At 54.8% G+C, this 23980-nt stretch overlaps 2 protein-coding genes across 6 annotated transcripts in view; one reads left to right on the forward strand and one right to left on the reverse strand.

Annotated features, from left to right (window-relative positions):
- Window positions 1–17926, forward strand: part of LOC135403842 (GON-4-like protein) — a 94232-nt gene extending 76306 nt beyond the window's left edge. For both annotated transcript variants that reach the window (XM_064638215.1, XM_064638214.1), the window contains 17 exons: window positions 169–255; window positions 1763–1937; window positions 3167–3311; window positions 4754–4904; window positions 6221–6337; window positions 6884–8554; window positions 9877–10123; window positions 10999–11180; window positions 11807–12004; window positions 12533–12676; window positions 13225–13368; window positions 13585–13704; window positions 13863–13976; window positions 14358–14565; window positions 15576–16287; window positions 16702–16804; window positions 17344–17926. In XM_064638215.1, the coding sequence (XP_064494285.1) occupies window positions 169–255; window positions 1763–1937; window positions 3167–3311; window positions 4754–4904; window positions 6221–6337; window positions 6884–8554; window positions 9877–10123; window positions 10999–11180; window positions 11807–12004; window positions 12533–12676; window positions 13225–13368; window positions 13585–13704; window positions 13863–13976; window positions 14358–14565; window positions 15576–16287; window positions 16702–16804; window positions 17344–17493 (4668 nt within the window). In that variant the 3' untranslated portion in view covers window positions 17494–17926. The remainder of the gene's footprint in view (window positions 1–168; window positions 256–1762; window positions 1938–3166; window positions 3312–4753; window positions 4905–6220; window positions 6338–6883; window positions 8555–9876; window positions 10124–10998; window positions 11181–11806; window positions 12005–12532; window positions 12677–13224; window positions 13369–13584; window positions 13705–13862; window positions 13977–14357; window positions 14566–15575; window positions 16288–16701; window positions 16805–17343) is intronic.
- MSTO1 (misato mitochondrial distribution and morphology regulator 1) lies at window positions 17922–23895 on the reverse strand. Of its 4 annotated transcripts, none has more exons than XM_064638249.1 (14): window positions 23006–23101; window positions 22790–22913; window positions 22061–22115; window positions 21921–21975; window positions 21703–21751; window positions 21354–21471; window positions 21121–21238; window positions 20895–21029; window positions 20659–20811; window positions 19434–19565; window positions 19135–19322; window positions 18834–18926; window positions 18614–18744; window positions 17922–18451 (listed from the first exon to the last, which is right to left on the reverse strand). In XM_064638249.1, exons 1-14 carry the CDS (start codon window positions 23078–23080, stop codon window positions 18213–18215), a joined length of 1665 nt encoding a protein of 554 aa, XP_064494319.1. In that variant the 5' UTR covers window positions 23081–23101; the 3' UTR covers window positions 17922–18212. The 4 variants fall into 4 exon arrangements, with proteins under 4 accessions (XP_064494319.1, XP_064494318.1, XP_064494320.1 ...); XM_064638248.1 differs by having other exon boundaries at window positions 21354–21468; window positions 23006–23095; XM_064638250.1 differs by having other exon boundaries at window positions 18834–18923; window positions 23006–23095.
- Window positions 23896–23980: the final 85 nt, after the last annotated feature.

Here is a 23980-nt window from a genome sequence, read left to right on the forward strand (position 1 = left end):
GGGTGTCAAACTTTCCCCTCAGCTTTCTGTTGTTCACAGGGTGTTTTTGCAGACAGGGGTTTTTGGGGTGCCCTCTCGTGCCTCTGGACTTGTGCTTTTCAATTTTTTTGATTTCTGATACGCTGAAAAAACCCCACTTTGTGTGATTTCTTTCTTTTATTCTTCCAGCACGTTCAGCTCCTGACCCAAATCCATCTCCTGGCCAGCTGCAACCCTGCCCTGAGCTCCGAGGCCAGCACCACCAGGATGTTTTTGGTGAGGATGTGCCTGAAATCAGAGCTGCAGGAGCTCTGGGTGATGAGCACTGGAGATGTTTGGAGGGATTCATTTGTTTGGTTAATCCCATCAAACTGAGAGAGGAGCCTTGGAAAGGATCCAGGGAGTGGGGGGGGAGTTACAAACAAATAAAAGGAATGGTTTGGGTTGGGAGGGGCCTTAAGGACCATCCAATTCCAACCCTCTGGAATGGGCAGGGGCACCTTCCACTGGAGCAGCGACCTTGGGCACTGCCAGGGATGGGACACACGGAATAACCTGGGCCAGGGCCTCGCCCCCCTCTGCTCCTGCTCAGAAATGAGGCTTTGAATGCTGGATTTTGGCATTTGTTCCCTGCCTTCCCCAGGGAGGGCAGTTCTCTGACCCGTCTGTGTGTCCTGGGACCCATCTGTCTGTGTGTCCTGGGACCCATCTGTCTGTGTGTCCTCTGCCCCGTCTGTGTGTCCTCTGACACATCTGTCTGTGTGTCCTCTGACACATCTGTCTGTGTGTCCTCTGCCCCGTCTGTGTGTCCTCTGCCCCGTCTGTGTGTCCTGGGACCCATCTGTCTGTGTGTCCTCTGCCCCGTCTGTGTGTCCTCTGCCCTGTCTGTCTGTGTGTCCTCTGCCCTGTCTGTGTGTCCTCTGCCCCATCTGTCTGTGTGTCCTCTGCCCCGTCTGTGTGTCCTCTGCCCCGTCTGTGTGTCCTCTGCCCCGTCTGTGTGTCCTCTGCCCCGTCTGTGTGTCCTCTGCCCCGTCTGTGTGTCCTCTGCCCCGTCTGTGTGTCCTCTGCCCCGTCTGTGTGTCCTCTGCCCCGTCTGTGTGTCCTCTGCCCCGTCTGTGTGTCCTCTGCCCCGTCTGTGTGTCCTCTCACCCATCTGTCTGTGTGTCCTCTGCCCCGTCTGTGTGTCCTCTGCCCCGTCTGTGTGTCCTCTGCCCTGTCTGTCTGTGTGTCCTCTGCCCTGTCTGTCTGTGTGTCCTCTGCCCTGTCTGTCTGTGTGTCCTCTGCCCTGTCTGTCTGTGTGTCCTCTGCCCTGTCTGTCTGTGTGTCCTCTGCCCTGTCTGTGTGTCTCCTGACTCACCTGTCTGTGTGTCTCCTGACTCACCTGTCTGTGTGTCCTCTGCCCCGTCTGTGTGTCCTCTGCCCCGTCTGTGTGTCCTCTGCCCCGTCTGTGTGTCCTCTGCCCCGTCTGTGTGTCCTCTGCCCCGTCTGTGTGTCCCCTGACCCTTCTGTCTGTGTGTCCCCTGACCCTTCTGTCTGTGTGTCCTCTCACCTGTCTGTGTGTCCTCTCACCTGTCTGTGTGTCCTCTCACTTATCTGTCTGTGTGTCCTCTCACCTGTCTGTGTGTCCTCTCACTGTCTGTGTGTCCTCTCACCTATCTGTCTGTGTGTCCTCTCACCTGTCTGTGTGTCCTCTCACCTGTCTGTGTGTCCTCTCACTGTCTGTGTGTCCTCTCACCTATCTGTCTGTGTGTCCTCTCACCTGTCTGTGTGTCTGGCCCCTCAGAGCGAGCTGGGGAACTTTGCCCGGAGCTCGACCCTGCTGCGCCTGTCGCTGCATCCCAAATTCCAGACCATGTTCCAGCCCTGCAACCTGCCGGGAGCGCTGAGGCTGCTGGAGGATTTCCATGCCCAGGTGCCCGTGGACTGGAGCCCCAGGAAGGCCGTCAAGAAGAGCAATGGTAGGTGAGGGCAGGGCAGGGGGAGGGTTTCCAGGGAGGTCATTCCCTGTGTTGTGGGAACTTCCCGAGTCCCATCTCCCTCCAGACTGTCAGTCCTGCAGCTCCAGTGCTGACCCCCCCAGTCCCAGTGCTCCCAGTTCCCTGCCCAGCTCAGCACTTGGGGGTGGTGCCCCCAGGGAAGGGACTCCCAACCAAACCAGGAGATGGATGGTTTGGGTTGGATTTGGGATAGAAACCCTTCCCTGGGAGGGGGGGAGGCCCTGGAATAGAATTCCCAGAGAAGCTCTGGCTGCCCCTGGATCCCTGGAAGTGTCCAAGGCCGGGTTGGAGCAGCCTGGAATAGTGGAAGGTGTCCCTGTCTCTGCCACTTCAAGGTCCCTTCCATCCCAAACCATTTCAGCATTCTAAGAATTATTTAATTTTTTTTTGGTGAAGTATTTTTAGATAAAACCACCCCCTTGGCTCCTTTTTTGCTTCCTAATCTTACAGCAGAATAAAGCACCTTAAACAACCTGCTGACTTTTATTTACCATCATAATCCAGCCACTTACTGTCCTGCAGATGATATTTGGAGCTGCAAAAGTCCATCAGGGGGACAGTGAAACTGGAATTAATTGTTCCAAACGTGTTGGTCAACACACATCAAGGAAATACTCCTTTCCTTGGGGGGGGGGGGAAAAAAGGCTTTAAGAACTGCTTCAAACATTTGGGTTGGGATTTTGCTGCTGCTTTAGAGGGGGAACTTATTGGAAATACTTCCAAGAGCTTTTTCATTATATATATAATATGTATCTCTATGTAAATACATAGATATAGATGATATATAGATATATAGATATACATATATAGATATAGATATACATATATAGATATAGATAGATATATAGATATAGATATGAATATATAGATATGAATATATAGATATGAATATATAGATATGAATATATAGATATGAATATATAGATATGAATATATAGATATGAATATATAGATAGATATTATATATATATAAAGCAAAAGAAAAGATGGAAAAAAGAGGGAAAGGTAAAGGAATTTTCCCTTTGGCTGGTGTAAGCTTAGAAGGCAAAACTAAGAACACTAAAAACCAGGCAGAAAGTCCCTTTTTGCAGTGAAGGCAGTAAAAGAAACAGTCTCTGCAGGAAGTCAGTGGTGGTAAAACATCTGTCCACGTCCTTTTCGTGCCCTTACCTATTGATTCTTCCCCCCAGCCAGTGAATTTTCGTGTTTGCCAAAGCAAGTGGCCTGGATTTTTGCCACCAGGAAAGTCTTCATGTACCCAGAGCTGCTGCCAATCTGTTCCTTGAGAGCAAACCCTCCCCGGGACAAGATTGTCTTCACCAAGGCAGAGGACAAGTAGGTGCTGGGGTGGAGTAAGGAGGTACTGGGATGGAATAAGGAGGTGCTGGGATGGAATAAGGAGGTGCTGGGATGGAATAAGGAGGTGCTGGGATGGGATAAGGAGGTGCTGGGATGGGATAAGGAGGTGCTGGGATGGGATAAGGAGGTGCTGGGATGGAATAAGGAGGTGCTGGGGTGGAATAAGGAGGTGCTGGGATGGGATAAGGAGGTGCTGGGATGGGATAAGGAGGTGCTGGGATGGGATAAGGAGGTGCTGGGATGGGATAAGGAGGTGCTGGGATGGGATAAGGAGGTGCTGGGGTGGAATAAGGAGGTGCTGGGATGGAATAAGTGGGTGCTGGGACGGAATAAGGAGGTGCTGGGACGGAATAAGGAGGTGCTGGGATGGAATAAGGAGGTGCTGGGATGGGATAAGGAGGTACTGGGATGGAATAAGGAGGTGCTGGGATGGAATAAGGAGGTGCTGGGATGGGATAAGGAGGTGCTGGGATGGAATAAGGAGGTGCTGGGGTGGAATAAGGAGGTGCTGGGATGGGATAAGGAGGTGCTGGGATGGGATAAGGAGGTGCTGGGGTGGAATAAGGAGGTGCTGGGGTGGAATAAGGAGGTGCTGGGATGGAATAAGTGGGTGCTGGGATGGAATAAGTGGGTGCTGGGATGGAATAAGGAGGTGCTGGGATGGAATAAGGAGGTGCTGGGATGGGATAAGGAGGTGCTGGGATGGGATAAGGAGGTGCTGGGATGGAATAAGGAGGTGCTGGGATGGAATAAGGTGCTGGGATGGAATAAGGAGGTGCTGGGATGGGATAAGGAGGTGCTGGGATGGAATAAGGAGGTGCTGGGATGGAATAAGGAGGTGCTGGGATGGGATAAGGAGGTGCTGGGATGGAGTAAGTAGGTGCTGGGATGGAATAAGGAGGTGCTGGGATGGAATAAGGAGGTGCTGGGATGGGATAAGGAGGTGCTGGGATGGAATAAGGAGGTGCTGGGATGGGATAAGGAGGTGCTGGGACGGAATAAGGAGGTGCTGGGATGGAATAAGGAGGTGCTGGGACGGAATAAGGAGGTGCTGGGACGGGATAAGGAGGTGCTGGGATGGGATAAGGAGGTGCTGGGACGGAATAAGGAGGTGCTGGGACGGAATAAGGAGGTGCTGGGACGGAATAAGGAGGTGCTGGGATGGAATAAGTGGGTGCTGGGATGGAATAAGGAGGTGCTGGGATGGAATAAGGAGGTGCTGGGGTGGAATAAGGAGGTGCTGGGGTGGAATAAGGAGGTGCTGGGGTGGAATAAGGAGGTGCTGGGATGGAATAAGGAGGTGCTGGGATGGAATTCCCGCTCCAGACGTTTGGGGAGGAGCACTTCTGGGGTGCAGATTTTGGGGAAGCGGCTGGAAGGCTCCTCACCCCCTGCCCTCCTTCTCTCCCCCTGCCCAGTTTGTTGGCTCTGGGGCTGAAACATTTCGAGGGCACTGACTTCCCCAAGCCCCTGATCAGCAAGTACCTCCTGCCCACCAAAACCGCCCACCAGCTCACGGTGAGGATCAAGAACCTCAACATGAACCGCGCCCCCGACAACATCATCAGGGTAAGGGCACACACCTCGGGGGGCACAACAGCAGGGAGGGGCTGGTCCTGCCAGGAGCCCTGTTTTGGCTGGCACTTAGGAGAAAATGTCACCCCCTCATTAGCAGGGAGGGGTTGTTCCAGGAGACTTCGTGCCCTGGGGTTTGCAGGTTGTTGGTTTGACTCTTTGGAGCCCAGCACGGTCCTGGTACCACTGTTCTCTAAGTAATGCTGGGGGAAAATCATAAATACAGTGTTTAGAGTAGCAAAAGTGTAATAAATACAACCTTTTGAGGAGCAAAAGTGTAATAAATTCAAGCTTTTGAGGAGCAAAAGTGTAATAAATACAACCTTTAGAGTAGCACAAGTGTAATAAATACAAGCTTTAGAATAGCAAAGGTGTAATAAATACAAGCTTTAGAGTAGCACAACTGTAATAAATATAAGCTTTTGAGGAGCACAAGTGTAATAAATACAACCTTTAGAGGAGCACAAGTGTAATAAATACAACCTTTAGAGGAGCACAAGTGTAATAAATACAACCTTTAGAGGAGCACAAGTGTAATAAATACAACCTTTAGAGGAGCATAATGTAATAAATACAATCTTTAGAGGAGCAAAGGTGTAATAAATAAAACTTTTTGAGTAGCACAAGTGTAATAAATACAAGCTTTAGAGGAGCAAAACTGTAATAAATACAACTTTTGTGGAGCACAGGTGTAATAAATACAAGCTTTAGAGTAGCAAAAGTGTAATAAATACAACCTTTAGAGTAGCACAAGTGTAATAAATACAAGCTTTAGAGGAGCACAACTGTAATAAATACCACCTTTAGAGTAGCAAAAGTGTAATAAATACAATTTTTGAGTAGCAAAAGTGTAATAAGTACAACCTTTTGAGGAGCAAAGGTGGAATAAATACAAGCTTTAGAGTAGCAAAGATGGAATAAATACAAGCTTTTCAGTAGCAAAAGTGTAATAAATACAAGCTTTTGAGGAGCAAAATATAATAAATATAACCTTTTGAGTGGCACAGAAGTGCTGCCTGCAGGTGAAGGTCCAGCAGGGCAATAATCCTGTCCTGCTGCTGGAGAGAGAGTGAGGACCAGAAACACTTAAACCAAGTTTTCCTGGAGATCATCTCCGACCTCCTGCTTTCTCTGAGGGCAGCCAGGGTGGCCGAGAGCTCTGCTTCAGCCTTGGGGGTTGATTTTTTAATGTTTCTGTGGGTAGAACCTTGTTAAAGGAGTGATGAGAATCACTTCATTGCACAGTCTCTCTCCCCCACCCCACCCTGGACGGGTGGAACTGTCTGGAATTCCCTCCTGTCTCCTCACAGTACTACAAGAAGACAAAGCAGCTGCCTGTGCTGGTGAAGTGCTGCGAGGAAATCCAGCCCCACGAGTGGAAACCGCCCGTGGAGAGGGAGGAGCATCGCCTGCCCTTCTGGCTGAAGGTGCTTCTCCATCCCCTTCATGTTCTGCATCGCTGTGGGGTTGATTTCCTGAGGGTTTGCCTTGGTTTTCCTTGCATTTCTTGTGGGTTTTCCTCGTGGGTTTTTCCCTTGGGTTTCTTCCAAGGAGTTGGAGGCCTGGAGGAGGACGAGCAGTGTCTGGGGAAGGAACTGGACTCAGATGCCATAAAATCCAGTTCTCCTCACCACCCACTGCTCCAGGGGGAATTTTCCTTCCCACAAAAATCCCACGTTTACTAAAGCAAGCTTTATGAAGCAATTTATTGTTATTTCTCTCAGGATCCCTCAATAATTTGGTTGTTTCTCTCAGGGTCCCTCAATAATTTGGTTGTTTCTCTCAGGATCTCAGAGTCTTTTAAAGGCTCATGAATTTAAAGCAATATTAAGCAATATAGAGCAGTTTGAAGTAAATAAAAACCCACTTGCAAAGGCAAGTTGCTCTCTGTCCCCTTCTGTGGTGCTGTGGGAAGGTGGGAACACGGGAACAGCCCGTAAATAACAAATCCTAATAAATCCTTGCTCCCTCAGGCGAGCTTGCCCTCCATCCAGGAGGAGCTGAAGCAGCTGGCAGAAGATGCCAAGGAGACGCCGGGTTCCCCTGCTGCAGAGCCCGTCTTTTTGGGGGCAGGAAAGGAAACTCCAGACGCAGAGCACGATGAGAAATACCCTCTGCTCATGCCCAAGGGGCTCGTCCTGACCCTGAAGCCCTTGGCCAACCGGTTCTCGCGGCGGGCGTGGAGGAGGCAGAGGTCCTCGGCCCTGAAGCCCGTCCTGATCCGCCCCAACCCCGGCCTGCAGCCCAACTCCAACGCTGTCAACGTGCAGAAGGCTGTGAAGTTGTCCCAGTCGGAGGCTCCTCCCAGCAAAGTCCTGCTCCAGGTTCCTCAGCCCATCCAGCCGGCGCCGGTTGTCCCGGCGGTGCCGGGAGTGCAGCCCCTCAACGTCCCGGCGGTGGTGGGAGGTGGGGACGGCCTGGAATTCCAGAATGTTCTCCCCGCCGTGCCCCCGGACTCCAGACAAGCCTTCTCAGCTGCCGTGCCGCCGGCCCTGGTGTCCTCGGACCCCGGCGCTCTGCAGCCCAAGCTGATGCTCCCGGCGCTGGCCGGGCCCAAACCCCGCAGGCCGTGCGTGCGCAGGGGCTACCAGAGGAAAAAAGGGACCAAACCCGCCCCGCTGCTCAAACCCTCCCCTCTGATCCAGCCGTCCCCCGTCATCCTGACCGTCCCCGCCACCACGGTCAAGGTGCTCAACATCGGCAACGGCTGCAACGTGATCCAGCCCCTCGGCGCCGCCGTGGGCCGGGGCCCGCAGGCCATCCCGGTCACCACCCTGCTGGTGAACCCGGCCCCGTTCCCGTGTCCCCTGAACCAGCCCCTGGTGACCTCGTCCATCCCGTCCCTGATCGTCTCCCCGAGCCCCGTGGGTCTCTCCGCAGCGCCGGCCGTGGGTGAGGGCGAGGAGCAGCTGACTCTGGTTCCCCCTGGGAGTGGAGGCCGTGGGTATCCCACGGGAGAGCCCCAGGTGGAACCCCCGGAGCTCTGCGTTCCCTGCTCCTCCCTGTCCCCCGAGGGGGAGCATGGCCCCAATCCTGCCCCTGCCCAGGACAAGGGGAGCGAGGACAAGTGCTGGGCAGCGGGACAAGGGGACGGCAGCTCCGCGGAGCCGCTGCCCGGGGTGGAGCTGCTGCCTCGCCTGGAAGATCCGGGCGAGGCGGCCAAAACCGAGCCCGAAGAGCCCGGTGGTGCTCCTGGGGAGGCAAACCCGGGGCAGAAGAGGGCAGAAGAGGCGAAGGAGGAATTCCTGCTGGGCCTCGGCCAGGAGCTGAACGTGGAGGCCGCGTGCGCGAGGAAGGACCGCGAGGAGAAGGGGCAGGAGGAAGGCCGGGCCCTGCAGTCGCCTCCCCGGGGGGAGCAGCAGGGCGAGGCGGCTCCGGGGCCCCCGGGGAGCGGCGAGTCCCCCGAGAACCCCCCGTGCCCCGGCGAGGCCGAGGCCGAGTTCAGCAGCCCCCTGGGCCGGCCCGAGGACTCGTCCAGCATCGACGGCCAGTCCGTGGGCACCCCGGCCGGCCCCGAGGCCGCGGGGGACAGGGAAGGGCAGGAGGAGGAGGAGGAGGATGACTTCGATGATTTCACCCAGGATGAGGACGAGGAGATGTCGTCGGCCTCGGAAGAGTCCGTTCTGTCAGTGCCAGAGCTCCAGGTAAAAACAAAACTTAATTTAAAAGGCTCGCTGGTGGAACTGTGGGTGTCCTGAAACACCCCGTGGGGTCAGGGCAGAACAGGTGGGAGTTCAGCTGGAAAGGTGGGATGGAAGCTCTGGAGTAACACTTCTGAAAAAAAATACATATATAAATAAATTGATTAATTAATTCATTGATTGATAACAGCCACCACAGACCCCCAGGCCCCAAGAGCCTCCCCCTTCCTGGTACCTTCCGCCAGGGATGGGGGGAAGCTTTGGGAAAGGGGCCTGTTTTCCTGCTAAACTGTAACACTTCAGAGGGAAATAAACAAAAAAATAGACAGATAGATAAAATAATTAATTAATTAACTAATAAAAGCCTCCACAAACCCCCAGGACCCAAAGCCACCCCCCCTTCCCAGTACCTTCCACCAGGTATGGGGGGAAGCTTTGGGAAAGGGACCTATTTTCCTGCTAAACTGTTGACACTTCAGAGGGAAATAAACAAAAAAATAGACAGATAGATAAAATAATTAATTAATTAACTAATAACAGCCTGCACAAACCCTCAGGCCCCAAGAACCCCTCCTTCCCAGTACCTTCTGCCAGGGATGGGGGGAAGCTTTGGGAAAGGGGCCTGTTTTCACTTCAGGAGGGAAATAAATAAAAAGATAGATACATAGATAGATAGATAGACAGATAAAATAATTAATTAATTAACTAATAAAAGCCTCCACAACCCCCCAGGCCCCAAGAGCCCCCCCTTCCCAATACCTTCCACCAGGGATGGGGGGAAGCTTTGGGAAAGGGGCCTGTTTTCCTGCTAAACTGTAACACTTCAGAGGGAAATAAATAAAAATATAGACAGATAGACAGACAGACAGATAGATACCTTGGCATCGTGCTGTTCACAGAGGAATTGGACACCAGGTTTTCCTGAGCAGATTTCAAGTCCAAAGCTGAGGGAGGGTACTGAAAATACACAGATTTAAACTCCTCCTAAAGAGGCTGCTCTTTAACAAGAAGTGCTTCGAGTGACAGTTTATTTTCCAGGTCACAGTTCCAGCAGGCCTGTAAGAGCCAAGATTGATCCTTGTGGAATCCCACCTCTGACTCAAGGCCTGACCTGCTGAATGGCAGAGTCTGAAATTTTAATTCTTCACAGTAAAAAAAAACCCGGGCGACTCTGGAGGGTGTTGAATTCTGTTCCTTCGTGGAATTTTGGGCTGGTCTGTGAAGTTGGCTCTTGGAATCGTGGTGCAGGGAGGGGGTTGCTGAAGGATATTTAAACAAACAGTAAAATTGAACAGTGTGATGTTCTTCTGTCGCTGCTTTCTAAGGAGACCATGGAAAAGCTCACTTGGCTCGCAACAGAGAGACGTTTGAGCCAGGAGGGGGATTCCGAAGAGGAGAATTCCCAGGAAGAGAACTCTGAGCCTGAGGAAGAGGAGGAGGAGGAAGGGGAAGGGATAGAGAGTTTACAGAAAGATGATGAAACGTGTGGAGATACCTCAGAGGAGCCCAAATCTGCCTTCACGCTGGCAAAGGCAGCTTCCCCCCAGGTGGAGACCCACAGGATTCCAACAGGTGAGGGCTGGGGGTTTGCTGGGAGTGGGGAAATGGAGCTGCTCTTCCATGGAAAGCAGGAACTTTCAATGAAATTAAACCCTTCCTGGTTTGATTTCACTGAGTGTGTCTGAGCTCTGTGCTGCTTTTAACCTGGAACTGCAATTCTGTGGCTCAGTCCCAGCCCTGTGAAATCAGGGCCCACGGAGGTCCTGGCACGTGTGAGCAGGGGGCCCTCGGTCCATTTGGAAGTGTTTATGCCTCAAAAACCTGCAGGCAGATTTGGGGGTTTGTGTCAGCTCCTACCCAGTTGTAAGAACAACATTAAACAGCCAAATCTTTGCTGAGCTGAGTTTTGTGTGGTGGGGAAGAAGAAATGAAACGAAACAACAGCTCGACAGACTCCAGCAAAGTGGGAGATGAACTCGAGGAGCTGGACCTCAGCCCATTAAACCAACAGATTCCTGAGGCTAAAGCCATAAAAATCTTGATGTAGCACCTCTTAGTACCCTGTTTCCTTCCTTATTGTGTGTGATTTTTAGCTCTGTTGTGTAAATAATGAGCTAAAAGAGTCATTTGCAGAGTGAACAGCCAGCTCTGATGCTCTCGTTGTATCTCTGTCCCCCCCCATGATTGCTCTGCCCTGGAGTACAGGACTCTGGTGGTTTTTGGCAGGTTGGAGCTGAGGAACAGCTCGTGGATGTATCCAGAGGTTTCTCCTGTCAGATGCTGTGAGAACAAAGGGGCAATTTAAGGTTTTGGCCAACCTGACTCCTGGGAATTGTGTTGCTCCTGCACTTCCAGGGGAGACAGGGACTCACCACTGGCTCTGAAAGCTGCCTTTCTGTTGGAATGTTGCCCTGTGTGCCACCAACTCACCCTGTGCTCCCTCCCAGGAGAGAACCTGAAGGCCCCTGGGAAGGGCAGGAGCTCCCACAGGACCAGGAACAAGCGGGGCCGGGCCCGGGCCAGCAAAGACACCTCGAAGCTGCTGCTGCTGTATGATGAGGACATCCTGGAGAGGGATCCCCTGAGGGAGCAGAAGGACCTGGCCTTTGCCCAGGCCTACCTGACCAGGGTAAGGGACACTGGGGGTGCCCTGGCCCAGAACTGAGCCCCAGCTCTGCCAGGTCCAACTGGGAGCACTGGGATGGGGTTGTTTCTCCTCACACCCCCCCGTGTGTGGCCCTTCACTTCCCAAACTCTCTGTGTCCTGACCTGTGGGTTTTCTTGCTTTCTGTCCTGTGTGGGGGAGGTGGGAGTGAAGGATTTGAGGGCTGGGGGTGCTCAGGGGGCTCCACAGCACCAGACCCCTCTGAACTTGGGAGCTCTGTGGTCCCAGTTGGGTTCCCCTCTCCCGGGAGCAGTTCAGGTTTATCCTTAAGGAAGAGTTGGCTCAACAAAACTGGAAGCACTGTGGAAGTTCCGGGTAGGAGGAGATCAAAGATTACCAGGGTACAGGAATTTAGGAAGGAATCCTTCCCTGTGAGGGTGGGGAGGCCCTGGCACAGGTTGCTCAGGGAAGCTCTGGCTGCCCCTGGATCCCTGGGAGTGTCCAAGGGCAGGTTGGAGCAGCCTGATCTAATGGGAGGTGTCCCTGCCCGTGGCAGAGAGGTGAAATGAGCTGATCCCTTCCAGCATGAGCTGATCCATGATTAACTTGTTTCCTTCCTGGGTGTCACCGAGTCCTGTTGCTCCTTCCAGGTCCGTGAGACGCTGCAGCACATCCCGGGGAAATACGAAGACTTTCTCCGGGTCATCTACGAGTTTGAGATCAGCACAGACAAGAGGACAGCTGTGGATCTCTACTCCACCCTGCAGAAGCTGCTGCACGACTGGCCCCAGCTCCTCACAGACTTTGCTGCCTTCCTCTTGCCAGAGCAAGCCTTGGAGTGTGGGCTGGTAGGTGGGAAGGAGAGGAGGAGACTGGATGTTAAACAACCTGAATGGCTGTGGGAGTGAAAGGATAAAGAGCTCTTCCCAGGGCAAGGGGCTGGGAAATCACTGGCTGGTTTCTCAATCAGAACTGGGAGGTTTGGTGTGGGTTGTGAATCTCCTGCTCGGGGTGACCGGGGGAACCTTTCCCGGTTCCATCAGGGACGACGTGCAGACCCAGCAAACTGTGGTTCCCTGGCCTCCAGGTCAGCCTTGCACTGATCAAAGAGAGGGTTTCACCTCTTCCATTCTCTCTGAGAATGTCCAGTCCCTGTTTTGTGTGCAGGTGGTTGAAGCAGAACTTTCTAGCTGGTGTAATACTGATTACACGAAGTGTTTCTCCTCCTCCCAGCCCCCCCAGATTTGCCCCCCCAGGAGCACCAATGCCATGGAGAACAAAGACCAGGACAGGGATTTTATGGCTCGTTTAAGCCAGCTCGAGGTGTTTGGGAGCGTGTTCTTGGCTGTGGGGGTGACTGGGTTTGGTTTGTGCAGTTTGAGGAGCAGCAAGCCTTCGAGAAGAGCCGCAAGTTCCTCCGGCAGCTGGAGATCTGCTTCGCTGAGAACCCTGCCCACCACCAGAAGATCATCAAGGTCCTGCAGAGCTGTGCAGACTGTCTGCCCCAGGAGATTGCAGAGGTAACCAGGTGTCCCCCTTCTGCCAGAGCCCTGGGGGTGATTCCAGCCTGGCTCCCTGTCCTCGTGTGCTGCTCCTGGGCAGCAGTTTGGGGGCACAGCTCAGTCCATAGAACCATAGAGTGGGTTGGGGCTGGGAGGCACCTTAAAGCTCCTCCTGTTCCACCCCCTGCCCTGGGAAAGGACACCTTCCACTGCACTAATCCCCCCTGGCCTCGGATTCCAGGAGAACTGGAGCTGCCTCTTCAAGGGGCCGCCCAGTTGATCTGTCTCCGCTCTCCCACCTCACCTTCATCACCTTGTAGGTGAGATTTTTAGCTTGGTGCCTCCTCCAGAGTCTGCCTGGAATTCTGGAGGGGCAATTCCATGCTGATTTGCTGGCTGGGTGTGGAATGACCTCAGAATACTCAGGAAGCAGTCGCAGTGCACGCACGGACATCCACGTTGGAGGCTGAACGAGCCTTTGATGCTCCACTTGCTTTGAGAGTCCTTCAGAGGGCAAGGTGATGACATGGAACGAGGCTCATTTGCTCTGGATTTCTCTCCTCCAGCTGAAGACCCAAATGTGGCAGCTGCTGAAGGGCCATGACCACCTGCAGGACGAGTTCTCTGTCTTCTTCGACCACCTCCGGCCCTCGGCCAGCAGGATGGGAGACTTCGAGGAGATCAACTGGACAGAGGAGAAGGAATACGAGGTGCAGCAATCTTTTCTAAGGCCAGAAAGGGTAAAAGCAGAGATGGGAGATGGGTTTGAACGGGGAGAACTCAAGCAGGGGCTGCAGCTCCAGGGAGGGGGAAGCGGTGGGGTGGGAGAGAAGAGTTAGAAGGGAACTCTTCAGATCTTTGGACAGGATTTGTGTCTCTGGGGAAAACAGAGCTGGGAGCAGTGATGTGTGTTTGTTTTGTTGCAGTTTGATGGGTTTGAAGAGGTGTCTTTGCCAGATGTGGAGGAGGAGGACGAGCCACCCAAGATCCACGGGGCCGCGAGGAGCAAGAAGAGGAAGGAGATGGGGGGACAACACAACGACAAGGTGGGGCTGGGGGGCCTCACTGCGGGCTCTGAGCTGGGGAATGGCCATGGGGAGAGATTGGGGGGCGTGACAAGAGCCTCCCAAGGGGGCTGGAGTGCTCCTGGTGTGCTTTGCTTGCCAGCAGCAGCATCCCTTCAGTGTCCGTGTGTCTGTTCCAGGAGGTCGAGTGGGTGGAGGGGGTGAAGGAGTGTCCCTGTTCCTGCCACGAGGGGAGCAGTGACCCCAAGCTCAAGAAAAGCAAGAGGAGGAGCTGCAGCCACTGTAGCAGTAAGGTCAGTGGGCAGGTCAGGGATGATCCCAGATAATGGCACGAGGAAGGAAGTCGATCCCGAGGTGTCCAGCAGTGTCTCCCTCCCTGGAGCTCTGCCCAGCCCTCTCCCACCTCTCTCCTCCTCACTTCCCTGCTGCCCCTCCTTGCTGTGCCAAATGATGTCATTTGGGATGTTCTTTTGGGTTAAGAACAAGCTTTTTGAGTGGAAGGTGCTGGTGTGGCCACTGTGTGAGAACCTGTGCCCCCTAACAACAGTAACATCAGTAATAATGATGACAAACACAGTGCCAAAGCGAAGCCTTTGGAGGGCCAGGAATGTTGGGAAGCAGGGGTTGGGAGGGACAGGCCCTGGGTGTGACTGTGCCTCTGGGTTGGCCTGCAGGTGTGTGACAGCAAGTTTTATAAAAGCAAGGACTCTCAGGAGCTGAGTGTGAGCCTGGCCCAGCAGGAGTCGAGTCCTCAGGCGGAAGGGAAGGATCCTGGGGTGTCCAGGGAACCTGCAGAAGAAATCCTGGAGAGCAGGGACGAGGGGGAGGATGTGCAGGGCAGAACCAGACCTGCTCCCAGGAAGGTGGACTCTGTGTCTGCAGGTGGGTGCCAGTCTTGTGCCCAGCCAGGTGTGGGACCCTCCCCTCACACAGGGGGTGCACATTTATTGGGAATAATGAGAATTTCTGATCATATTATTTCGGTTTTTTTTTTACTCTTGTGGTTTTTTTACTCTTGTGTACTGCTGAGCATTCCCTCCACCAAAACCTTCCCTGCCTGGGGAATATTCCCCCCTTTTCACCAGGGCTGGTCCAGTTCAGCTCCTCTAGCCAGGGTACCAGTCCAGCCCCCAGTACTGCCAGTCCGTGGCACTGGTTCTTTCCCAGTTTCCATCTGAGCACAGCAATTCAAACCCACCCTCTCTAAATCTGCCCTTTAAATGGTGGTGCCTGTTTTTCCCTCAGTCTGGTACTGAAAAAAAATATATTTGTATATATTTAAATGTATTTTTATATATATTTATATTTGTGTGTATATTTATGTATATTTTTATATAAATAACAATATATAAATATATAAAATATATAAATAATTATTAAAATAATAATAAATATAAATATATGTTAAATATATATTTATCCACAATTATTGGATAAATATATAAAGATAAACAGCTCGAGGGGGATCTTTTCCTCCCCCAGGTGCCAGATCCAAGTTTGTGCTGCTGTTGGGGGCAGCACAGAGTGAAATGCAGGTTGAAATGTTGGTTTAAACGTGGTGCAGCCTCGTGGCTGGGTTTGTGACCGGGGTGCCAAGAGCTGCCCTTTCCCTGCAGGGTTTTGCTCTGGGCAGGGCACTCGAGGTTTCTGTGTCTCCATCACTTCCCACAGTTGTGGTAACTCACAGTGGTGAAGAACATTGACTTTAGATGGTCTTCTTTGAGGCACAGGTGCAGGTAAAATAACAAATAACAGAGCTGCTCCCAAACTGTTCTCATCTGCAGCCTTAGGCTCTAAAATAAAAACCTCTTTAAAAGCCAAGGGATCAAAGCCTGCAGGAGTTTTTTTCCTTGCTGACATTTTCATCTCACCTCATTTGGGTTTCTCCTCAGGATCTCCCCTGGAAGGAAGAGCTGCCTCCAGCAGGCATGGAGCTGGTGACAGACCTGCCCCTCCTGATGCTCAGGTGGCAGAAGGTGCCAGTGCTGGGGTGGAAGGTGCCCAGGACAGAGACTCTGCTGCCCCCAGCCCCAGATGGACCCAGCTGCCAAAAGCTGCTCTGAAACTACCTCAAGAAACCAAAGACACTGTGGGGAGTGAGGGACTGACCCAGCAGCCTGGAGGGGATGGGGATGGTTCCCTGGGGCCAGGCAGGGATCTGCTGCTGCCTCCTCCCTCTGCTGCAGCCACGGGGCCACCGGAACCTCAGTCCTGCTGCTGCCAGAGCCCAGGGCAGAGCCAGGGGCCAGAGAGCCTCAGGGGGCCTGGCCCTGCCTCACAACCAGCTGGGGAAGGACTTGAGGGGCCACCTTTGCCTGTGGAGGGCAGAGCTGAAGCCAGGCAGGGCTGGATGCTGGCAGGTGGCAAAGCTGGTCAGCACAGAGTGGGGGCAGCTGGCACAGCCTGCCCTGGGGACGTTCCCCCCGAGGGCAGAACGGAGGGGAGGGCAAACAGCTGCCTCCAGGGGCATCAGCATCCCGAGCAGCCGGAGCCCAGGGCGGTTCCAGCCCTGGAGGAGCAGCAGCAGAAGGTCACCGAGGCCACCGTGTGTGCCAAGAACAGCAAGGTCAGCTCCACCGGGGAGAAGGTCGTGCTCTGGACCAGGTACTTCTGCCTGCCCTGCCCTTCCTGCCTTCAGCTCTCACATTGCAGAGGATCCTTTCCTTTCCTGTTGTATTCCCATTTTCTGCTGTGTCCTGCCCCCTCTTGTTCAGTGTTCCTGCCTCGTTTCCTCCGACCACAGTCCGTCAGAGCTCGGTCCTCCCCTCTTACTGGAGCACTTCAGCCTGGGAAAGGATCTTTTTTCTCCTTCAAAAAACAACTTAAAAGAGCTGAAAACACAAAAACACCCTAAAGGCAGCTCTGCTTAGAGATGGGAGGGGAGGTGGCAGGAGGGGTGAAGGGGTCCCTCACCCAGGGATTGTTCTCCTGAACCGGGAACAGGCTTCGTGTGGGGAAGGGGGAGCTGGAATTCCATGGCTGGTTTTTTGGGCTGTTTTACAGCTGCTTGTTTTGCAGGGAGGCTGACAGGGTCATCCTCACCACCTGCCAGGAGAAAGGAGCCCACCTGGACACCTTCCATGCCATCTCCCAGAAACTGGGCAACAAGACGGCGAGTGAGGTGAGGGCTTGGCATGGGAGAGCTCCCAGGGGATGGGGAGGGGGCTGGGAAGGAAGGAAAGGTGGGGGGAGGGTGCTGTTCATACAGAGCCTCCCTCCCAAACTTAAATTTGATGAAAAAATCATCCCAACTGCAAATAAAAAAAAAAAAATCAAAACCAAAACAAACCCTGGAGCCAGAAATCCTGAGGTGTTCGAGCCTCCCGTTTGGTACCAGGGTTGTTTCAGTGGCTGCTGCTCAGGTCTTCAGCCTCCTCCTCCTCCTACATAAAAAATCTGCCTGGTTTTGTCTCTGAATCTTCCCAAACTGCCAGATTTTACCTGCAAATCAGTAGAATGTAACTGTTCTTCCAGAGAGAACAACAACCTGCTGCTCTTGCATTTCTCTTTTCCTTTATGACCGAACCTCGTATGAAATGTCTCTGTGGTATTTATAGATATTTTAAAACATTACAAAACACCCCGAGCTTTGAAACAGGGAATCCCAGTTCTGTGACACCTCTCAGGCCACTGCTCACGTTGGATTCCCCCGTTCCTCAGGTGTCCCACAGGTTCAGGGAGCTGATGAGGCTCTTCCACACGTCCTGCGACGGGAGCTCCGAGGATGAGGAGGATGCAACAAGTACCAGCAACACGGACCAGCTGTCAGATAAAGATCTCCTGCTCTCTGAGGAAGAACCTGATGACTGAGGTGATAAACTACTGACCTGCCCCAGAAGAAGTTTGTTTGTTTTTTGCCAGTTTGCTGCTAGACAGGTGCTGTGGGAAAACGTTTGCACAGGTATTATGACGGCACCTTCCCGGGTTTTTGTTCACTTTCCTGCTCCACTTCTGATGAGCTGCACTGCCAGCCTGCACCAAACTGGAGGCACCAAGCGAGGTGTCGGGGTGAGAATGTTCTCCAGAACCTCCCTGGGGAGCTTCAGCAGAGAAACAGCAGAGCTGGGGCTCGGGGACACTCGCCTGGCCTGGGGGGGAAGGTTGGGCACAGCAGCTTTGGACCAGAACGTGTAAATATTGTACCCTAAGATGTCAGTTTTCTCGTGGAAAGAACACAGGACTTTTTCTAAGTTCTCCCCTTGTGTTGATTGTATGTGAGAAAGTTACAGTCTGAGCTCTCTTATTTATTGTGTGGGTTTATTTGAATGGGGCAGAGCAAATCCACTTTGCACAGTTATAAAAAAACAAACAAACAACCCCAAACATACAAAAACAGCCCCCCCAAAAGCAGCTTTCCTCCTCTACAACACAGCTGTGAGTAGCTGGAGAATTTAAGCCAGCCTTTGTAAGGGGATTTTGGTGAAATGAGAAGGAAGCAGCAGCTGGAGCCTCCCCAAAGCCGTTCCCTTGATTCCCAAAGTGACCTTAAAGAGGCTCCCACTCCCTCTGTCCCCGGGAATAAAGGTGGGTTAGTCTGAATCCCCCTCATCCTCGGAGCCATCCCCCCCAAACCCTGTTTCATAGCACTGGGACAGAGTCTTCAGCTCCTCCAGGGCCTGCTGGAAGTCGTCCTGTTCCAGCCCGGCCGTGAAGAAGCTGCTCCAGCGCCGCACGTTCCGCGCCCGCAGGTCCCGCCAGAGGCCCGAGAGCAGCTGCTGCAGGACAGGGGAGGCCTGCAGGGCTGCCAGCACGGGGATGCTCTGCACAGCTGCGGGGTCACACCAACAGCTGGGGTTAAACAGCCCCCAAAATCTGGGGCCTGGCCCCGTTCCCCTTCACCTCGGCGTAAAGAGCCACTCGACACTCATAACTCGTGCCCTGCAAACCCTCCAGGGTGGGGTTGGGTTGGTGTTTTAGTGGGTTTTTTTACCTCTGTTGGGCCCTGCTGAGGAGTGACCCTGGGCTCTGTCCTGGAGGAAGCCTTGTCTGGTCAGGAGAGGAGAGAAGAACTGGGGGAAGGGAGGTCGGGTGTCGCAGGGCTGCTGGAGCACATGGGCTGTGCTGGGGGGGAACAGGGGAATAAAGTTACCCCAAAACGCCCTCAAAACTGTTCCCTGGTCTAAACCAACCCCCCCCACACCTGTACCCACCTGAAGGAGCCTGGGAAGTGGGTGTGGAGGTAGTGCTGGAGCATCTCCTCGGGGCTCTCACAGCCCTGCAGGGGCTGCTGTCCCAGGGAGCTGCTGCAAAGGAAACCAAATCAGGGCTTTCCAGGCTGAAAACGCCACTGACTCAGCTGCTGTTTAGCTGGTTTTGCTCTAAAATGAAACTGGCTCAGTCACTAGACTGCTCCTCCATCCAGCTCCTCTCCAAAGGATGACTCCTGGGAGGAATCCCCGCTGGCAGAGCCGCAGCTCCGAGGGCAGAGGTGCAGTTCAGAGGCTGATTTACCTGCTGGGCCTTTCTTTGCAAACTCCTCGGAGCACAACAGACTGAGCAAAACAGCAGCTGACCTTTTGCTCCCTCCAGGAGGACAGGAGGAGCTTCCAGGGCACGTCCTGCTGGTGGGCACTTAAAATCTCTGGGAGCGAGGAGCCGGGAAAGGCAGGGAAGGGGAGAGACGCCCACGCAGCCACAACCTGGAGCAGGGGGGAAAACAGCCTGGAACACACTCCTGGAAGTGCAGAACAGCATCCCCTGCCTGCAGCAGAGCTGGAGGGGTCAGGGGTGGCTGGTTTTGGTGTCCTCACCTTCCTCCCAGAGAAGGTGAGGGAGTCAGCAAAGTGCACCATGGAGCCCTGGGACGACCAGAGCCGATAGGGAACTGTGAGGGTGTCGAGTGCTGCTGCCAGAATTGCACTGCTGTGGTAGTTCAGGGATGCCTGTGAGGAGAAAAAGGGGGACAGTCACAGGACAGGTCCCAGTCACCAGTTCCTTAACACAGTTTTGTGTATTTAACTTAAGTGTGCCCTTGACAAAGGTGTTTAACGGTTATTTCAGGGTCGGGATAAGGAGAAAGTGTGTAACAGTTATTCCAGGTTTGGGATAAGGAATCTGTAAGTTATTCCAGGTTTGGGATAAGGAATCTGTGTAACAGTTATTCCAGGTTTGGGATAAGGAATCTGTAAGTTATTCCAGGTTTGGGATAAGGAATCTGTGTAACAGTTATTCCAGGTTTGGGATAAGGAGTCAGTGTGTAACAGTTATTCCAGGTTTGGGATAAGGAGTCTGTAACAGTTATTCCAGGTTTGGGAAAAGGAGAAAGTGTGTAACAGTTATTCCAGGTTTGGGATAAGGAGTCTGTAACAGTTATTCCAGGTTTGGGATAAGGAATCTGTGTAACAGTTATTCCAGGTTTGGGATAAGGAATCTGTGTAACAGTTATTCCAGGTTTGGGATAAGGAGTCTGTAACAGTTATTCCAGGTTTGGGATAAGGAGTCAGTGTAACAGTCCAGGTTTAGGATAAGCAGCCAATGGGTAACAGTGATTTTAGGGTTTGGATAAGTAGTGTTTAACAGTAATTCCAGGTTTGGGATAAGCAGCCAGTGTGTAAGAATTATTCCAGGTTTGGGATAAGCAGCCAGTGTGTAAGAATTATTCCAGGTTTGGGAAAAGCAGCCAGTGTTTTTCAGCAGTAATTCCAGGTCAGCTCTTTCCTAACAAATACTCTGGTGCCAGTTTTCTTGTCAGCAGCTTCCTGGGGCTCCAGTAACTCCTGGAGTTACTCCAGGCATGGAGAATGGTGCAGCAAAGCCTTTTTTTTCAGTGCCAACACACTGACAAAGCACAGCAGCCAAGGAAGCGTGGTAATGTTTTCAAAAGCAGGGAAAAGCTGTGGAAATGACAGGTTGGAAGCCAAGTCCCAGTGAAAAGGCAGGAAAGAGTCTCTGCTGAGCACCATGGAAAAGCAGCACTAAAAGCAGAGGGCTGCAGGAAACACTCTGAGGGGGTGAAGCTGCACGAGCAGGACTTACATCGTACTTTATGTATGGAAATGTCACAGGAGGTCGTGGCCTGATCCCCAAACTCCCACTGAGGGACAGAGGGCAGAAGAGGGAGCTGTGCTGGGAGAGGTGGACGATGCCAAGGGCCGTGTTCAGCAGCCTGTAAAAGCTGCTCTGGGGATCCTGGGAGGGGGAGAAAAACAATCCAACCTTTGGAATCTTAAAGGTGCAGACGAGCCCCAGGCCCGGGTTTGGGGTTCACTCACCCCCACGTCGCTCGTGGCCGGAGTGAGGCCCCAGGAGAGGATTCCCTTCCCCGAGTACTCGTCGTGGAGCAGCTCTGTCACCTTGGCACCAACCCCCGAGAACCCGTTGTGGAGGTCACAGAGGACCTGGAACCCCTGTGTGGAACGAGGGCAGCACCTCAGATACCACCTCATCTTGAGCAGGAGGCTTCTGGAAAGCAAAGGGAGCTCGGCCTGGGCTGTGAACCTGCAGGTAATCACACTCCTCAACAAAGAAGTGCAGCCGATCCTCCAGCTCCTCCACGCAGGCGGGGTCCTGCAGGAGACTCTCCCCTTGTGCAAAGGCTTCCAGACAACCACAGTCCCTGCGGGAAGAAACGGGTGGGAAAGAGCTTATCCCAAGCCCTCTGAATTCCTCCTCGAAGGCACAACTCGGCTGCTGTTCTGGACAAGAGGCTCCGGGGCAGAGCTGGGCCGTACCCATCGTGCAGGTACTGCCGGATCACGTGGACGCTCCGGGGGTGCAGGGGCACGTTCAGGTAATCGGACCAGAGCCTCACCGAGGGGGGGTCCTGGGGCCCTGTGGGAGCTGCTCCTGCTGGGAAGAGCAAAGGTCCTTTCAGCTCCGAGCCTCCCCTCGAGAGAGAGAAATCAGGTTTTGTGGAGGTTTTTTTGCTGCTCCCTGCCCCACCCGTGTGCAAGCAAAGCCATCTTATCCCACTGCTTCCCTTCTCCTTGTCGCTGTCAGGGCGTCCCACAGCAGCCCCCTGGCACAGGGGACCTTCTGGGACCTCTGACCCAAACCCAAACCCACCCCCCGGGCACCCACCTGGCACCGCAGCGCCGGGACCCCCCTTCCTGTCACAGGCAGCGTCTCCCTGTGGGACGAAAACCCGGCACGGGGGGTCACGGGGGGCTATGGGGCACTTCCCATCGCCCCTCGCCGGGGCAGGGAGCGATGCAGGACAAAAACCCGGCACGGGGGGTTACGGGGCGCTTCCCCTCGTCCCTCCGCGGGGCAGGGAGCGATGGGGGACCCGCTCTCACCGCGCGGTTCCCGCTGTCCCGCGGCGCGTCCCGGTAATCGGCCACGGCCCCGTCCCTGCGACACAAAGCGGCGGCAGCTCCGGCGGCTCCGCATCACTCCCGCATCACCCCCGGCCCAGCTCGGCCAGCCCCGCACTCACCAGGGCACCGGAGCCTCCGCGCTCACCCCGTCGGGTCTCAGCGCCCCCACGCCGCCTGCAAGAGGAGAGCGCGGGCACGGTGATGGCCGGGCACGGGGACACTGCCCCGGGCACGGTAATACCGCCCCGGGCACGGTGACACTGCCCCGGGCACGGTGATACTGCCCCGGGCACGGTGACACTGCCCCGGGCACGGTGACACTGCCCCGGGCACGGTGATGCCCGGGCACGGTGATACTGCCCCGGGCACTGTGATGCTGCCCCGGGCACGGTGACACTGCCCCGGGCACGGAGATACTGCCCCGGGCACGGTGATGCCCGGGCACGGTGATACTGCCCCGGGCACGGTGATATTGCCCCGGGCACTGTGATGCTGCCCCGGGCACGGTGATGCCTGGGCACGGTGATATTGCCCCGGGCACTGTGATGCCTGGGCACTGTGATGCCGCCCCAGGCACGGCGATGCCCCGACACGGTGATGCCCGGGCACGGTGATATCGCCCCGGCCACGGTGATGCCGCCCCGGGCACGGAGATACTGCCCCGGGCACGGTGATGCCCGGGCACGGTGACACTGCCCCGGGCACTGTGATGCTGCCCCGGGCACGGTGATGCCCGGGCACGGTGATGCCCGGGCACGGTGATATTGCCCCGGGCACTGTGATGCTGCCCCGGGCACGGCGATGCCCGGGCACGGAGGGGCTGCCAGACCCCCGCCCACCCCCGCTACCTTTCAGCTCCAGCGCCACGAGCCGCGGCGAGGGGGTCTCGGTGCCGCCGGGCCCCCGCCCGGGCCGGAGCAGCGCGGCCGCGCGGAGCTCGGCGGGCTCGGCGGGGCCGCGCAGCGCGGCGGCCTAAGGGGGGAAAACCGGGAAAAAGCGGCGGAACGGGTCGGAGAGAGCCCCGGCGACCCCCCCCCCCCGACACCCGCGGCCCCCCCCGGTACCTGCAGCCCCCACCAGTGCGCGCCCACACAGCCCGAGTAGTGCCCGAGCTGCACCGTGACCGCCTCCCCCGGCATCGCACCGAGCGACGGCGCCGACCGGGAGCGTCACCGGGAACCGCCCCGGACGGGGAGGGGACACCGGCGGGGAAAACCATCGCCTGACTGCCGGCAGGAACTGCTGCCCGACCGCCAACAACCGGCGGTGATTCGGAATTCCCGGTGACATCCCTGGGAGCGGACACCGGGAGGGGAAACAACCGCCCGACTGCGAACAACCATCGGTTATTCAGAATTCCCTGGGAGCGGACACCGGCAGGGGAAACAACCGCCCGACTGCGAACAACCGGCGGTGATTGGGAATTCCCGGTGACATCCCTGGGAGCGGACACTGGGAAGGGAAACAACCGCCCGATGTGCCCCCTGGCTGCGAACAACCATCGGTGATTCGGAATTCCCCGTGACATCCCTGCGAGCAGAAACCGGGAAGAGAAACAACCGCCCGACTGCGAACAACCATCGGTGGTTCAGAATTCCCCGTGACATTCCCTGGGATGTGCCCCCCGAACAACCATCGGTGGTTCAGAATTCCCCGTGACATTCCCTGGGATGTGCCCCCCGAACAACCATCGGTGGTTCAGAATTCCCCCTGACATTCCCTGGGATGTGCCCCCCGAACAACCATCGGTGGTTCAGAATTCCCCCTGACATTCCCTGGGATGTGCCCCCTGGCTGCGAACAACCATCGGTGGTTCAGAATTCCCCCTGACATTCCCCGCGCGCTCCCGGGCTGGGAACGAGCTGAAATAATAACCCGTTGAGGAAATGAAAATCGCAGTTGCTCCTTTACGGGATAAACTTTGGGGATTGGCAAAAACTTCCCCTCCCCACGCCTGTGCGGGCTGATTCATTCCACGCGTGTGCTTCATTCCCTCCGGGCTTGGTTTGCCTGGGACGCCCCCGTGTACATTTAACGTG

Source organism: Pseudopipra pipra, chromosome 29 (assembly GCF_036250125.1).
Source record: "Pseudopipra pipra isolate bDixPip1 chromosome 29, bDixPip1.hap1, whole genome shotgun sequence".
Classification (NCBI taxonomy): domain Eukaryota; kingdom Metazoa; phylum Chordata; class Aves; order Passeriformes; family Pipridae; genus Pseudopipra; species Pseudopipra pipra.

What these genes read in the sequence shown, in the direction of transcription:
- MSTO1 (XM_064638247.1), bottom strand. Translation starts at nt 23,231, where the DNA reads ATGTCACCGGGAATTCCGAATCACCGCCGGTTGTTGGCGGTCGGGCAG. An exon ending in CGTGGCGCTGGAGCTGAAAG is followed by an intron (nt 22,116 to 22,789) that starts GTAGCGGGGGTG and finishes CTCCTCTTGCAG; the next exon opens with GCGGCGTGGGGGCGCTGAGA. An exon ending in TCACCTTCTCTGGGAGGAAG is followed by an intron (nt 19,323 to 19,433) that starts GTGAGGACACCA and finishes CCCCTGCTCCAG; the next exon opens with GTTGTGGCTGCGTGGGCGTC.